This window comes from Procambarus clarkii, chromosome 24 (assembly GCF_040958095.1).
Source record: "Procambarus clarkii isolate CNS0578487 chromosome 24, FALCON_Pclarkii_2.0, whole genome shotgun sequence".
Classification (NCBI taxonomy): Eukaryota; Metazoa; Arthropoda; class Malacostraca; order Decapoda; family Cambaridae; genus Procambarus; species Procambarus clarkii.
The window spans coordinates 20,323,205-20,341,194 of record NC_091173.1 but is presented as its reverse complement, the minus strand read 5'-3'; the positions used below and the strand labels follow the sequence as shown (position 1 = coordinate 20,341,194).

Sequence of the window (17,990 nt, the reverse complement as noted above, 5' to 3'; positions counted from 1 at the left end):
AAAGGTCTTCCCCCCCCCCCCCCCTTGCTCGACAGTGATAAGTTCTTGTTTGCATTTCTCCATCATATTTAAAACAGTGGCGGAGATAATGTTCAATTAATTCTCTATAACACGAAAGTGGATGCAATGTTCATTTATGTATGTCCTGTATATATATATAGTCGTGTGCTGCTAGTTTGCCCCAGCCTTAGTCTGGTCATTATTAAATATATTTCTCTATTTTCCAAGTTCCTCAGGTAATGTGGAAGACCAATATATTTTCATTTTCACTCCATTTTTTTTTTTAGATTCTTAAGGGTCTTGTAGTATCGTTGGGTTCAATCTCTTCTCACAATCGGGGAACCCCAGTTCGATTTCCGGGAGGGACACAAATGGTTAGGTACGTTTCCTTTCAAAACCTAATACCTCTCTTCACTTACCAGTATTTATTCATTCTATATTATTATTTATTTATTTAAATCATTTATTTATTATTAAATAGGTACCTAGATATATCCAACTGATTGTGTGGTTATTATATTAGGTTATTAGAGCCTAGTACAGAGCATACAATTATAGTGCGCGTGGGTGAAGTATTTATCGAGCCAACCCGCCTTAGCTGTGGCCGACCCCAAAGTTGCATTAATCAATGTTAATGTAGCGTATTTAAAATGGGTATTTTCTCCGAGATATTAATCAATATTATTATATACAAGACTATTGCATATAATAGAGTCATGTGTATAGTGTTTTTTACACGAAAATACTCGGAATGCCAGTTACAAGAAATATTTAATATTGTGTACGTGCATGAACACTTGTCCAAGAGTTGCCTTTGCAAGTGGTGACATGCTAAGGAAAGAATTCAATTGGAAAACTTTATTCATAAATGTTTATAGATTTATAATTGAGTTTACATAAAATTACAGTACATTATTTACCTGAGAGAAAGTCATAAAGCAGCATAGTGAGTAATTAATCACTATGATCATATACAGTATTGTCTAAGACATGAAGGGGGGGGCGGGGGTGAGATGGAGGGAGGGAGGGAAGGACGAGGTCAGGAAGGAGGTAAACAATGGCTTTGAAAGACAGGGAAGAAAAGGTTATTAGAAGTAGGAAGAAAAGAGTGTGGTGGACAGGTAAGAATAGGGTGTGAGAGGTAAGGAAAAAATGGGTGTGGGAGGCAGGGAAGAAATGGGTTAAGAGGCAGGGATAGGGGGAGATGGGTGTGATGACGCAGGTAGAGACAGCAGGAAGGTGGACGCGTTGCAAACATGTGGAGAAGGGGAGCAGGAATATGATGGAGTATGGAATATGAATATGATGGTCCCGTATCTCCCCCCCCCCCCTCCTTCCTCATCATATTCCCCCCTCTGTCGGGGGGAATATGATGGAGAAGGAGGGGGGGGGAGATACGGGACCCCAGCATGAGGCTTGGGTATGATGGGAAGAGGAAATACCATATACACCATCATCGGCACACTGGTCTTGCACCAGCCTAGTGTACCCTTCTTTAGAACCCTCCTCAAGCTCATAATAATTTATTTCATTTTAAAATGTTTAGAATATTTTACTTTAGTTTTACTCTAAGGCGCTAATTTATTGGGCCATGTTGTTTATCCTAAGAGTGAAGGGAAGAGAACAAGCAGGAGAAAGTTGTTGTTTAAGATTCAGCTACTGGGAACGAAACGTTCCAAGTCGCACGTGCTATGGTGAGCCCGTAGTGGACTTACCCGACACAGGAGCGGTGTCGAGGAGAAAGCGCCGAGCCATTACAATATAGCACATGGAAGGGATAAAGATTTGGTTTGGGACGGTGGTAAGGAATGGATGCTCTGAGTGAACGTTCTGTCATAACGACAGAACATTTCAGCACAAATAGTTACGCCACAATTTGTAACGTCAACTCTTCCTGGATGTTGCAGTACATTACGTGTCAATTACAACAGCAAGGCAATATTTTTGTTTTGTTTCAATATTATTGGAGATCTGGCGTTTATTTTCACCTCTGAAGAGATTAATTAGTGATATTAGTAATTAATTAATAGTGGCATTAATAATTAATAAGAGATTTTAATTAGTGGCGGTAATAACTTACAGGGAAGCTAATCACTCTTGCAACACAGCGGTGTTCCTAGAGTGTTGGACCGGTGCACAGCTGCACCTGGGTGACGTGTTGGACCGGTGCACAGCTGCACCTGGGCGACGTGTTGGACCGGTGCACAGCTGCACCTGGGCGACGTGTTGGACCGGTGCACAGCTGCACCTGGGTGACGTGTTGGACCGGTGCACAGTTGCACCTGGGCGACGTGTTGGACCGGTGCACAGTTGCACCTGGGCGACGTGTTGGACCGGTGCACAGTTGCACCTGGGCGACGTGTTGGACCGGTGCACAGTTGCACCTGGGTGACGTGTTGGACCGGTGCACAGCTGCACCTGGGTGACGTGTTGGACCGGTGCACAGCTGCACCTGGGCGACGTGTTGGACCGGTGCACAGCTGCACCTGGGTGACGTGTTGGACCGGTGCACAGCTGCACCTGGGTGACGTGTTGGACCGGTGCACAGCTGCACCTGGGCGACGTGTTGGACCGGTGCACAGCTGCACCTGGGTGACGTGTTGGACCGGTGCACAGCTGCATCTGGGTGACGTGTTGGACCGGTGCACAGCTGCACCTGGGTGACGTGTTGGACCGGTGCACAGCTGCACCTGGGTGACGTGTTGGACCGGTGCACAGCTGCACCTGGGTGACGTGTTGGACCGGTGCACAGCTGCATCTGGGTGACGTGTTGGACCGGTGCACAGCTGCACCTGGGCGACGTGTTGGACCGGTGCACAGCTGCACCTGGGCGACGTGTTGGACCGGTGCACAGCTGCACCTGGGCGACGTGTTGGACCGGTGCACAGCTGCACCTGGGCGACGTGTTGGACCGGTGCACAGCTGCACCTGGGCGACGTGTTGGACCGGTGCACAGCTGCACCTGGGTGACGTGTTGGACCGGTGCACAGCTGCACCTGGGTGACGTGTTGGACCGGTGCACAGCTGCACCTGGGTGACGTGTTGGACCGGTGCACAGCTGCACCTGGGTGACGTGTTGGACCGGTGCACAGCTGCATCTGGGTGACGTGTTGGACCGGTGCACAGCTGCACCTGGGCGACGTGTTGGACCGGTGCACAGCTGCACCTGGGCGACGTGTTGGACCGGTGCACAGCTGCACCTGGGCGACGTGTTGGACCCAGCTGCACCTGGGCGACGTGTTGGACCGGTGCACAGCTGCACCTGGGCGACGTGTTGGACCGGTGCACAGCTGCACCTGGGTGACGTGTTGGACCGGTGCACAGCTGCACCTGGGTGACGTGTTGGACCGGTGCACAGCTGCACCTGGGTGACGTGTTGGACCGGTGCACAGCTGCATCTGGGCGACGTGTTGGACCGGTGCACAGCTGCACCTGGGCGACGTGTTGGACCGGTGCACAGCTGCACCTGGGCGACGTGTTGGACCGGTGCACAGCTGCACCTGGGCGACGTGTTGGACCGGTGCACAGCTGCACCTGGGCGACGTGTTGGACCGGTGCACAGCTGCACCTGGGCGACGTGTTGGACCGGTGCACAGCTGCACCTGGGTGACGTGATGGACCGGTGCACAGCTGCACCTGGGCGACGTGTTGGACCGGTGCACAGCTGCACCTGGGCGACGTGTTGGACCGGTGCACAGCTGCACCTGGGTGACGTGATGGACCGGTGCACAGCTGCACCTGGGCGACGTGTTGGACCGGTGCACAGCTGCACCTGGGTGACGTGTTGGACCGGTGCACAGCTGCACCTGGGCGACGTGTTGGACCGGTGCACAGCTGCACCTGGGTGACGTGTTGGACCGGTGCACAGCTGCACCTGGGTGACGTGTTGGACCGGTGCACAGCTGCACCTGGGCGACGTGTTGGACCGGTGCACAGCTGCACCTGGGTGACGTGTTGGACCGGTGCACAGCTGCATCTGGGTGACGTGTTGGACCGGTGCACAGCTGCACCTGGGTGACGTGTTGGACCGGTGCACAGCTGCACCTGGGTGACGTGTTGGACCGGTGCACAGCTGCATCTGGGTGACGTGTTGGACCGGTGCACAGCTGCACCTGGGCGACGTGTTGGACCGGTGCACAGCTGCACCTGGGCGACGTGTTGGACCGGTGCACAGCTGCACCTGGGCGACGTGTTGGACCGGTGCACAGCTGCACCTGGGCGACGTGTTGGACCGGTGCACAGCTGCACCTGGGTGACGTGATGGACCGGTGCACAGCTGCACCTGGGCGACGTGTTGGACCGGTGCACAGCTGCACCTGGGCGACGTGTTGGACCGGTGCACAGCTGCACCTGGGCGACGTGTTGGACCGGTGCACAGCTGCACCTGGGCGACGTGTTGGACCGGTGCACAGCTGCACATGGGTGACGTGATGGACCGGTGCACAGCTGCACCTGGGCGACGTGTTGGACCGGTGCACAGCTGCACCTGGGCGACGTGTTGGACCGGTGCACAGCTGCACCTGGGCGACGTGTTGGACCGGTGCACAGCTGCACCTGGGTGACGTGTTGGACCGGTGCACAGCTGCACCTGGGCGACGTGTTGGACCGGTGCACAGCTGCACCTGGGCGACGTGTTGGACCGGTGCACAGCTGCACCTGGGCGACGTACTGGAACTATAGAACACGGGGGCGAAGTGTTGGAACTGTTCACCAACAAATAATTAACAAAAGAAAAGCTCTAAACCAGAGTAATTATATAACACCTGTTCGCCCCAGCTTACACAGATGAGCCATAGTCCGGAAGTCCAATGTCCACAGGGCTTGGAAAGGTTGAGGGAAAGAAGGAGGATGAGATGAAATTCTTAAAGAGGATTTAGATGGGGAACGAGGAAGCTTGACAGTTCGGTGGCCTGTCCACCATGATGAGTTGGCATGATGTTTTGGTCATGGCTTGGAGCTTGTGGTTGGTGTTGGTTTGAGTTCTTATTCTGCGGCAGGAGGCTTATGGGGTGGCGGTTGGCTGTTGTCCTGGTTTAGGTGAGCTGCTGTCTGGTTTGGAGTAGGCGTCTTCCCTTTTGAGGCGGTGAACGTTTTTGTTTAATTTGAGCCATAGAGATATGGCTGTATGTTTTGTTCTATTTGAGCCATAGATATATTAAAAAGAACTTTTTTAGTGTCGGAGTAGTTAACAAATGGAATGCACGAGGCAGTTATGTGGTGGAGGAAGACTCTAATACACAGTTTCAAATGTAGATATGATAGAGCCTAATAGGCTCAGAAATTTGTACACCAGTTGATTGACTGTTGAGAGGCGGAACCAAAGAGCCAAAGCTTAACCCCCGCGAGCACAACTAGGTGAGTACAGGACAGAGATACCCAGTATTTTAGAATTATTAATTTACATTAAAATATTGCTTTCCCCTCCACACTTTTCAAAATACTTTGGGTTTTTACTGTAGTGACCATACACAAAGAAACTGTTGTAATGTCCTGAATACAATTTATTAGGGATCATATCGATTTCAATCATAAATTTGCTTACTATATGTGGGTAAAATAAACAAAATCCGTCTTTAAATTTATTGAAGGTTTTCAAAATATTTCCCAAATTACATACAACAAAATTTGCTTCCTGGCTATTTTCACATTTTTCATGCTAATATCAACAAAAATGCCTAGTTAAACTGTACAGTGCGAGTAATATTATAATTAATTAACAATGGTTCTCTAAAATATTATATATGTTGAGATTAATTTCTCAAGTGGGTATACAAAGTTTTCATACTTCAATCATGAATGGAATTGAATAAATGTGTATTGAGGGTGCAACAGTAACTGATCGGTGATAAGCGCACCAATTGCTATTTACATTAAGCTTCTAGTATTAACAAAACCTGGCAACTAACAGCTCCACGCGAGACATTACTTGGGCCAAGTATTCTAAGCAGCTTTTAGGTCTAATTTGGACAGTAGTTTGTAATAGGTTGTTATAAATACTTACATTATTACTTCCTCAACATGGATAGCACAATGGTAAGCCTATCAAATTAAGTCTTGATTCACTGGCCGCTACCACTATTGTCATTGAAAATAATGTAGATTAAAGTTTTGTTTATCCTTGCAGTCGATAGGCCTAATACCCAAGTAATTATAAAAAAACACCATGCCTGGAACACTACTTAACTTACTACAGAACATCCGGGCCTAAAACCTAAATATCGGGTTTAGTAAGGATTTCCTAGCCAGTAATTCCCGGCGACTACAGATAAATTGTCATGGTGACATGGGTCCACCATATACTTTTATAGTATTAGCAGGGAAAGTATGGAGGGGAGGGTGAGGATGGCAAGGTACGTCACAAACTAGCGGAGATGCCCATCTTGTTGAGCACCAAAGTCAACTTTTGCTTGTCTCTGAATAGTTGTTGGAACTGGAAGACGCGAGATTGGAGAGCCTCGTTTTCTCGCCTCAGTTGCTCCCTCTCCTGCAGAAGTTGCAACGGTGTGCTGTGAGCCATGGCAGCTGGAAGGGTACCAGCAGACACCAGAGCCACTGGGATCGACTGACCTGAGAGGTACATAGCCCCCTCTGGTGAACCCAAAACCAACGAGCCACCGGAAGCCAGAGTAGGACCGGAGAATGATGGTGTCAGAGTTCCCTGCGTCTCCATCCTCGGCGTTTGAGTTCCCAGCGTCTCCATCCTCGGCGTTTGAGTTCCCTGTGTCTCCATTCTGGGTCGTCTATGGCTGACGCTGTATGAGGTGGTTTGTTCTTGAGCAGAACCAGAGGTTCCTTCACCTCTCTCACTATTGGCTAGCGACAGGTTTGCCGAATGCGAGAGCAACGTGGTGAAATGTTCTATACCTGATGGGACTTGTAAGGGCTCCTGTTTCACCTGGGACATAGGTGGAACGACTTGCGACGACTCCTGTTTCACCTGCGCCATAGGAAGAACTACTTGTGATGGTTCCCGTTTCACCTGCGTCATAAACAGAGCAACTCGTGACGGCTCTTGTTTAACTTGCGTCACAGGACCGCGAGCGACTTGCAGCGGTTCCTGCTTGATCGGTTTAACTGCTAGTGGCAGAGCAGCAGTGAAATCCACAGGCTGAGTAGGCAGGTGTCCGCTTAAGCTCATTCCGCCACTCGGGGCCAATCCAAACACATCGACAGCCGTTAAATTGTGAATCGCTAACTGCTGCAGCAAATCAGAGGGTTGTTGAGCAGCACGTTCCACAACTGTAACAAATTCCACGTATTAGCTTGTTGATTTTAGTTATTTAGGTTAATTTTCTTTCACACTCGGTAAAACTGTTCAACACTCGCTGGTGTGTGCACAACTAAAGACTATATGACTGTATGTACAAACGTAGCAGTAATACTGACGTAGAGGAGGGCGCACGTAGTCTCCACGGAGGCGCGCATCAGTGCCGCCGCTCATATCAACTCCCACCAACGTTTGGAGAATCAGTCTTGCTGCCGGGAAATATTTTCCTTGGTGGAGGTTTGCTGTACTTTTCTTTGAATATGCCTCGCTACAATTAACCTCTGTTAACCTATTAGCTTTCAAAACGTTTACTATGACAAAAATAACAACGTTAAGATATAATAATGTCGCATTTGCACATATATATACTGTATATGTAGAATCGTACGTCTGGCAAAGATAGTCACGCTTCCAAATAAACCCAGGTTCACAACGTTTTGTAACTTTCACACGCAACCATTATCAGCTGACTGTTACCAGTTCGCATGAAATCATTAGATATATTTATCTTATGATTAAAGGTTGATATATATTCGACATATTATGTTCAAAAATTAAAATTATGATTTTTCAGATATTTAAAATACTATTGTACTGTGATTGAAGATATTTAACGCAGATTTTGCAAATGCAGTCTAATAGATCTTGGGCGCGTTTCCAATCACCTCATGCTCCTGTCCACCTAGCAGTAAATAGGAACCCAAGAGTTGTGGGGAAACCTGGGAACCTTCCCCAGGATGCAACCCCCAAACAAGTCACCTTGTTGTCGGGATGCATCCTGACGAGGTTCAGTACGTAAAGCTTTGAAATGTAGCACATGTTTGTACTGGACTCGAACTGTAACGTTGGTGAACGATTCATGTGGTTTTAATCGTATATGTTTACTTTCCAACGCACGTTTTAGTTCATTTATCCCCCATACCCATCTTGTGGGGGGGGGGGTAGTGGAAAGGGTTACAGAGGCACATAATGGGCTCAGGGACTGAACCCCACAATTCATTTAGCTAAGCAACTTACAGTCTTGAAAAATTTCACATGAACAATGGGCTCGTGACCGACCACAAGAGATGACAGGTACAGCTTCGATAGAGCTTATAGGCCTCACACACATATGGGGGTCCAGGGTTCGAGTCTCCAAGAGCACAGGTGAATGGAATGTTTATTTCCGCGGAAGTGTGGATGACAATTTATATGCCAGATACAATACATGCGCGCTGTTATGGTGTAATCTACAAAGATCTGCGCTACGCAGATTGCGGTCTTGATTATATAGGTTTTTTTCAGGAATATTCCTGCGCGGGCCCTAAGCCTCTGGCTGGCCCACTAAGTGCTGCTTATATAGTGATATTGTATATTATGTATACAGTGATCTTGAGTAATCTTGGCAAAACACTGAATGTAATTTGGATACAGGATAGCCAATACATATCTGCACATGAAATGTATACTCTAATCATACCCCCCGTGTATTTTTGCATAAATAAATTTTTATTATTATATAAAATCATAAAACATTAGACAACCATGGATATTTGAGCGCTAATTATACGTACTCACACCAATAATAAATACTGCATATTCAACAAATATAACCGGGCCATCATACTTGACTTATTGTATATCTGTAACAAAATAAATATATTGTTATAGTTCGGTTATTCAAAGAAAACAAACATTATAATCGTAAAACGTTATCAGGTTACAACGCGTCCGAGCCAGCCAACCGTCGCGATCGTTCTGGGGGGGCAAGAGAACCTTCCGGAACACAACCGCCAGCCATTACACACACAACGTTTGCTGTCGACAGCGACGGAGTGACAAAGAGAAATGCAATAATAAACTGCAATAATATACTGTCTGTAGTGTCGGGGGAAGGAACGTCGTCACGTGTAATAGGTTCGTCTTAATTTTTTGCTTTTTAACTACAGGATAATCAAATTTAATCCACTAGCTGACATTGTAACTATAAGGTGTGAAGGATAGATGAAATTGTTTATGTAATAATCTAAGATGAGGTCTGATAAAGACCTTTTGTGCCATCTGTAATGCTTTTGCGCTACCGCTCACAGGATGAGTATGGGGTGCACAATAAACTAGCCGCCTTCGGCGGCAACAATCAATGAATCCAATACGGATGAATACATACTGTGGAAAATAGTGATATGAAATTTGTTTCTTTAAAAGTGAAAATAATAAACTATGTTGCTAGAGGCTAACATACAGTAGCCATTGCTATATTGTTGAGGCTAATATAGAAGACTAGGCTATTGTGCTAGAGGTAAATAATAATATACAGCAGTAATTATTGTTGACCTTGTATAGGCTTAAATAGTGCTATAGAGGCTAACAGTACACATAGATTTTGGTGCTAAGAGGCCAACGGTATGCCTAGGTTATAGTACTAGATGTTAACAGTGGTCACAGGGCCTGGGTTATTGTGTTAGAGGCTAACAGTAGGCTGTGTTGCTAGTGGTAGGCAGTAGTCAGTCTGTGTTGCTACCCTCTGGGTAAAATATCTAAGAGTAACATTAATTCAACGTTATACAAGTTAATTTCTCAACTTTTTAATTTGTTTTGCTGCTATTTAGCACACATGCCAACTGTTATTATATAGCTGTCGTATATGCATTAAGTAACGATATCCCAGACTATTTCCACTGGTTTTGTCACATTAATGGTAAACGCCATATGTGCTCCGTGTACACTTAGCTCACAGATGTGAAGATATTATAGCTTTTATATTCTTTCTGGCCCTTGAATGTCTGTGATTTGACTTCAGTCAATTCGATTTTTCTTGTAAAATGGGGTTTTAACAATATATATAAATTCTCGTTTGTCATCCCAATGTGATATAGTATCTATTATATTTTACTAGTCCATTGAGGTGTGCAGAACCATTCAACTTATTAATTTTTCATAACTGAATATTCTTCATTTACACAGATTAAGGTTATATATGTTTTTCAGATATCTGAAAAAAAGGCGCTCTAATATCTTCACACAATTTGGATTAGGGCTTAACCTTTAAAGAAAAATTAAAAGTTATAGCACACTCCATATATCGTGTATTATTTATATAAAGTATATGAAAGTCTTAATGATAGTCTAGCCATCACCTAAATAGGAGAGAAATAAATAACAGTGTAGTGGGCCAGCCATGCATGGCTTAGAGTCCCCCCACGATTATCCTTGAAAAGAAAAGGTCACCATTTCAAAAGTTTTTTCAACCCAATGGATATTATTATTGAAGACCAGCACTGTGGTACGTTAATTCACCTAGGTATTCGAGACTTCAAATGTATAAACGGGGTGAAAATAGCTTGAGCTACCTCATCCCTTTGTGTGTATTTTACCTCAATAAAGTTATTTCAATTTCAAATGTATATGTCCTAATCTCGGTAATTGTGTTTAAAACCATGACGTGCCACCTACTGAAGAGTCCTATGAAGTGTCGAATATGTTGAGAGATACGTCGGCAGCCTCCTCCGGCGGTGTTGGGGAAGTCACTGAGCAGGATGTGTACAGAATGAGTACAGTTCGTTTTCAAGCTGCACACACATGCCTTAGGGCTGTGGGGAGCCCGATCGAGTTACCGAATGTAGTTTTATACTTCAAAATTATTATATGTGAGAGAGACAGAGAAAGAGAAAGCGCGAGAGAAAAAGAGAGATGAAGAGAAAGTGAGAGAGAGAGATAAAGCTAGAAAGATAGAGAAAGAGAGAGACTAATATTAATATATGAGAAAGAGAGACTAATATTAATATATATATATATATATATATATATATATATATATATATATATATATATATATATATATATATATATATATATATATATATATATATATATATATATATAATTATGATGGCTGCATAAACCTAACTACACATGATCTTAGATCTCTTGAATCTTGACCTAAACTGCCAATTCATGTCAAGACCTAAGTAGCTTCAAAAACGCCTTGAAATCGAAATGCTTCTGGACGACATCCATAAGTTAGAAGACAACAAAAAAGTCATCACAACAGACACACTTCAGCCTGAACTACTAGCAGAAGCGGGAAAAAACGAGGAACATATTCATCTACAATCTTAATCCCACGACTCAAAGAAGCAGCAAAACAACTAACAAATCTGGAAGATGTAACAATAAGAAAAGCCGACAAGACAGCCGCATATGTGTTGATTCCAACCCAAGAATACATGAACAAAATTAGCGACATCCTTAGTGATGACACCAAATTTCAACGAATCACGAGGAACCCTGTGGAAGACCTTAAGCGGAAAGTAAACAAAACAATTACAGCAATCAACGCAAAGAAAGGTAGTGTGCATTTCAATAAACTTCAAGGCGACTATGGCTTAGGATATGCTTAGTTGATTTGCATGTACTTATCAAACGTTCAGCTTTCCCATAACTCATATTTGTGCAGAGTAAATTTAAACCTTATAAACCTTAAACATTGGCTTGTATAATACGTGCTCGATGAGTTAAGGTATTTTAACTAAGCTATGCAACTACGTCTACTGCCATAAGTGTAACATATTACTCTGGGGGGTTCCGGCGGAGCAGTTAGTTTAGTGCATTTATTATGCACCCCATACCCATCTTGTGGGTGGTAGTGGAAAGGGTTACAGAGGCACATAATGGGCTCAGGGACTGAACCCCACAATTCATTTAGTTACAATCTTGATGAGCTAGTTACAAAATTAAGTATAAGTCGTCACATCATCAATGGGTTCGAGATCGACCTCAAGTACAGTTTCTAAATTAAGCAACTGACATATGTGGAGAGCTAGTGTTACAATTGATATGTTTGTCCTGCACACCGCCCCCCATCCAGTGGGCAGCGATGGATAGGTTACAATCACTTAGTTACTACCTACAGTTACCAAACTGGGGATATTTGGCTAATATTTCTGGTAGCAGATCATTTTGAATGAAATATTTACACATTGCTGGAAAATTGGTTATAGAATTGTCTCTGAATTCACGTATCTTTTCACACTCCATCACATAGTGACGGAGGGTGTGCGAATAATTTTGTTGACACAGTTTACATTTGGTCAGGTCTACATCAGCAGATAATGAGAATTCCCAGCGGAGCACCTCCCAAATAAAACAACATAATAACCATGTAAAGAGAGCCGAGTACAAGGCTGACAAAGGTATACAAGGAAACGGCACTGGACATGTGAACATAAAGGAGAAGTAAAATAGTACCCTACTAAGGAGAGTAGGATGCACTCTCATAGTAGTACGAGTAGTAGTAGTAGTAGTAAGTACTAACCCTCTCTTAATGCTAGCTACAAGAAAAAAGTATTACTCGCGCGAAAGTGCACTTGAGGAAGCGTTCCCGGGAGGAGGATGGGCTGTGTGCGCTTATCGCGGCCATAGAGAATGAGGGAGGGGCGGTGCCGGCCCCTCCCTGCTAGATACTTCAAAAAAAAATCAAAATTCAAATTCTTCACCTACGTACTTCAAATACAAATAATCGCCTACAGAATCTACACATCTAGTCTAACCTAAGCAATGCCTAACTATAAGTAGTACTTTAATATATAATAATATTAATTTATATACGAGAATAAACTTATTTTTATGCACAATACTGTATATAAAAATTTATGAATGCGTCTATTGGAGACGGCCGCAGCTTTAACAAGTCTTGCCTGAAGACAGGTACGGCAGATCAGTCGAAGCTGTGAGCGTCAATAAGAGCAAATTGTAAAGTGCAAAAACACCGCAAACCCAAAAATTTATAAGATAAATGTGTGTCTCGTGTAACTAATGGTAAACGACCCCTTTACAGATTATCGATTAAGAAATATATCCCCTTTTGAGTAAAGAACTTTTACAAGCCAAAGCTTTCCGAACTGACGAAAGTGGCATCGGAGAGATAAGGTAGGAAAATACAGAAGTGAAAGTGACAGAATTCTCAAAGGTGCATTTCTTCACCTAACCTAGTGAGGCCAGCATGTGGGAGCAACAAGGAAATCTGTGTACGGAAGGAAAAGACTTATAGCGATAATGGGGATATTTGGGATGGAGGGGGGGGGGGTGTAAGAAATTAGGAAAGAATGTACAGCACGACCTTTAAGCGTTTGGGACAGTGACAAAGTTCGTTATTTTGGGACTATTTTTACACATTGTATTTGAAATGATACTATACGCGCGCACATGCGCAAAGATTTTTAGGAAAGAGTCCTACAAATGAACACAGCACCGCTCCTGTGCTAGGTAAGTCCACTACGGGCTCACCATAGCCCGTGCTATTTGGAACTTGTTCCGAGTAGCTGAATCTATAACAACAACAATATCTCACATATGAAGTTGTTCTGGAAACGAACATATTGGAGGGGTAACTTCTGATATAAATGAAAATCTGTCTGACAAAAGTAAGAGCGGTAATCATGCACAGGCAATGTATCAGACTGGAGAAATATTACTATAGTGGAGTACCACAGGGTTAAATTCTAGCACCATTAATGTTCATTGCCTTAATTTGTCTATATAAACAATCTACAAGGAATACAAAATTATATGAATGCCTGCCGATGATACTAGGCTACTATAAGGAAGATAGTAACTCGACAACTGCCAAGGGTTAAGTGTATGGAGCAACACATGACAAGAGAAATTTAATGTGATTAAATGCCTGTTATGGAATGTGGAATGCGAGAAAATAGGCCCCACACAATTTACAAGTTATGTGTAAACTCTAAGAATTCTGATAAGAGATCTCTAGGGGTGGTTCTGGATAGAAAACTGTCACTTACCTGAGGCTCACATAAACAACACCGAGAGTGGAGCGTTGGTTACTTTTCCAACTTCAGAACCGCTTTTAAATACATGAATGGCGAAACATTAAAGAAATTCTTCACGACCTTTGCAAGACCAAAATTGTAATGTGCAGTAGTTGTATGACGCCCCGTATCAATGAAGTTGATAAGATGTAGCAGACATGAAATTAATAATATTTAACTTCATTCAGAAGAATTCGTGTACAAAGAACATAAGAGTAATGTACAGGGGAGAGGGTTTACACCAGCTCGTCCTCCAAAAATGGGGGGGTAAAGAACATAAGAACAAAGGTAACTGCAGAAGGCCTATTGGCCCATACGGGGCAGCTCCTATTTATAACTACCCAATCCCACTCATATACATGTCCAACCCACGTTTGAAACACCCCGCCCCCGTTCTCTCTCTCTCTCTCTCACACACACACACACACACACACACACACACACACAATCATTCAGGACCCTGTATACCACTTATGTTAGACCAATCCTGGAATATGCAGCTCCTGTCTGGAGTACATATTTAGTTAAACACAAGACAAAGTTAGCGAAGATTCAGCGGTATGCCACCAGGCTCGTCCCGGAACTGAGAGGTATGAGCTACGAGGAAAGGCTGAAGGAGCTGAACCTCACGTCCCTGGAAAACAGAAGAGTAAGGGGGAGACATGATAACTACCAACAAAATTCTAAGGGGAATTGACAGGGTGGACAAAGACAAACTTTTCAGCACGGGTGGAACACGAACAAGGGGACACAGGTGGAAACTTAGTACCCCTTTTTTTTAATTTTCAAATTATGCCCATTTTCTCCCACAGAGACAGTAGAAAGAATTTTTTCAGTGTCAGTAGTTAGTAAATCTAATGCACTAGGAAGTGATGTGGGAGGCTGACTCCATACAGAGTTTCAAATGTAGATATGATAGCCCAGTAGGTTCAGGAATCTGTACACCAGTTGATTGACAGTTGAAAGGCAGGACCAAAGAGCCAAAGCTCAACCCTCACAAGCACAACTAGGTTAGTAAACACACACACTGTGTTCAGGAGCCCTAGAAGATGTATGGAAAAAGGCTAACATAGTTCCAATCTACAAAAGTGGCAGTAGGGAAGACCCCCTCAATTATAGACCTGTATCATTAACAAGAGTAATACAGTAGTGGTAGACGGTTGGAACAAGTTAGGTGAGGTGAAGGTGAAGGCCAGAAGCATCAGTAGTTTCAAAGCATTATACTGTATGACAAATTGTGCTGGGAAGACACCACAAGCGTAGCTCATATACCTTTAACTACACTTAGGTAATTACACGCACACATATACAAAATGAAAAACGATTCCCATGACACTAATAGGCGATGTGGCTGATCCTGGTTACTGTTGGTGTAGAGGCAGGTGGTGGTGAATGTCCTCTTGCTCAGCGAATGAGGTAGCTGTCGGTGGTCAGGTGACTCCCCACACCTTGTCCCATTAGTCACTTACCAATGCGGGTGAGGGAGGGTGGGGGAGGGGGGGAATTCTCTGTGTTTTCACTTGGGAAGGAAATTGAAAAATTAACTATTTTACAATTTTATTGTGCCCTGACATGTTTTTAAAAGGACAAAGTGTCATTGATGCTCTCTCTCTCTCTTCAGTATTTTCAGAGAAAGGTTAAGTGAATACAAATTGGGAGGAGTAACAGTGTATATTTATCTGCATATGGTATTTTTAATCAATTTTCAACCTGCAAAACATGGAATGTATATTCTGTATCTTTAGAAAGTAATGAGGTGGAGGCCAAAGGACAGTGTTTTGGTGAGGGTGCTGCCATCCGGTGGTAATAGGGGAAACTAAATTTTCAGGCAGGTAGGTAATGTTAATTAGATATGAATTTGGTGGTCACATCTGATAACATAACTTTTTAGGAAATGCACCTGTGCTGTGTGCCATATAAGACTAGACTGAGCTCCTCTCCAGTGACCTTCTACCACCTTCAATGACCCTATTGGAGCTGCTTTAAAAATGTCCTGTAGCATCAAGAATGTCACCTGCCTGACTACTTTGATCCTTGTTCAGACAACACAGCAAGTCTTACCTTCGTGTGCAACCGAATGCAGCAGCTCAAATTCATCTGTACAAGGGCATCATAGCTGTGTCAGAGGAGTCTGAAATATACTGCTATCCGAGAGTATACAGATGTTACAGTGTCTCTTCAGATTCATGAGAACAAAACATTAAATACAGTATGAATTCAAGATGGTTGACTTCTCCATTACCTTACTAAAATCTTTAAAGACAATTGAAGGTGGTATTTTTTTCAGATTATACAGTACTGTATGCTGTTTTCTTAAAAATATGGTTTCCCATTGTTGAGAACAGGAAGCCTATACTTGGGCTTATTGGGGTCCTTCTCCTGGGACAACTACAGATCTTTCCCAACAATGCAACCCACAACATTTGCCTAACTCCTGAGTACCTATTTACTACTAGGTTAACAAGAGGTATTGGGTGAAAGAAAATGTAATGAGGTGGAGGTCCATTGTCCCTCCATGAGAATCGATCCCAGGAGAATACAGAATCATACTGTAACATTTAAAACACGTGTTCATAGATTTTTTAAGTCAATTGACCCAATTCTTTTCAAACTTTAATGACGAGGCATTTCAGAAGTAAGTAATTAATTATCAAAAGAAGGCACCAAACCGGGAAGGCTATGTAGCACCATCAAATGCGCAGAATAATCAGAGGGCGCTAAATATCACCAAGGATGCCAATACGAGAACAAAAACGCATAAGGTGAACGATATCAAAAGTATCCGAGTCACCAAGAATTGACAAGGTATTTCAGAAACCCTAATCAAAAATAAAATTCTTCATATGGCAATTTGTATTGAATGTTGGGATTATTTTTTCCACCACGATTAAGAGGAGCATTGTCTCCATATATTGAGTAATGTTCAACCTTACTGAACGGAAAATGATATTCAAAACAATCTTGCAAAAAATAAATGACTTATAAGATATGCATGTGCTAAAATGTTTTGAACTCACTTTAGTATATAAGAAGGTTAAAAAAATAAGCTGGAAATCGATTTCCAAAAAAACTTTTAATTCTGTGGTTTATATAAGCCTCTTCTTGACAGCCCATACATTTGTTGAAAACTATCTGCAGTAATGTGACATAATATACACACACACATAACCTCAAATAACATTATTTTCAAAGTATTGTACAAATACATACATACATACATACAAAATTTAGAAGATATTTTCCAGATAGAGTACTTGCAATGCAGCACATTCACATCTAGACATTTAGCGTAATGGGAGATGCCATACAATGACGGAAATATATGTGATGAAATGTTATGAAGTCAGAGACTCACAGAATCTCTTTACAGGAAGTGTAATCAATGAAGGAATGAAGTCATCTGTAATTTTAATTCTCATAGACACTAGAATACTGTTATATATCAAAAGGGCTAAAATATTTTAATCACTGTAGACCTAGATTTTCAAAGTAAAATTTAAACGTTCTGCATGGAGACTGTTCAATAGTATGAACGAGAATAACTTGTTGGTTGATTATTATACGACTGAAAAGAAAGGAAATAACTTATTAGTTTGCATGTTAACTCAAATGTACATGAAACTTGCATAAAGATATTTAAAAAAAAAAAATTATTTGTTAAGCTTGTTAGGCATTTTGAATTATAGACAATATTACAGTATTTTAATTCAGCTTAATTCTTGATCCCAATATGTATTGTGCTTTTCTCTATTTTTTTTCTATTTTTCTTTTGCATCTCCACACTTCTCTGCTTCAGCTGTTAAAACTTTTTCAGCCACATAACCACTTAAATTTGTACGTTTTTAACTAACTTTTTAACAATTTCTTACTTGTACATTTTGACTCAACGTTTCACCATTTCTATTTAGGCAAGA

General features: G+C 43.0%; 1 protein-coding gene across 1 annotated transcript; it reads right to left on the bottom strand.

The window, feature by feature from the left end:
* Positions 1 to 5,566: 5,566 nt before the first annotated feature.
* On the bottom strand, positions 5,567 to 10,845 carry LOC123761656 (uncharacterized). The gene is made up of 3 exons (XM_045747731.2): positions 10,700 to 10,845; positions 7,387 to 7,578; positions 5,567 to 7,239 (listed from the first exon to the last, which is right to left on the bottom strand). The coding sequence occupies exons 2-3, from the start codon at positions 7,439 to 7,441 to the stop codon at positions 6,356 to 6,358; spliced, it is 939 nt and encodes a 312-aa protein (XP_045603687.2). The 5' UTR covers positions 7,442 to 7,578; positions 10,700 to 10,845; the 3' UTR covers positions 5,567 to 6,355.
* Between the last annotated feature and the right edge of the window lie 7,145 nt (positions 10,846 to 17,990).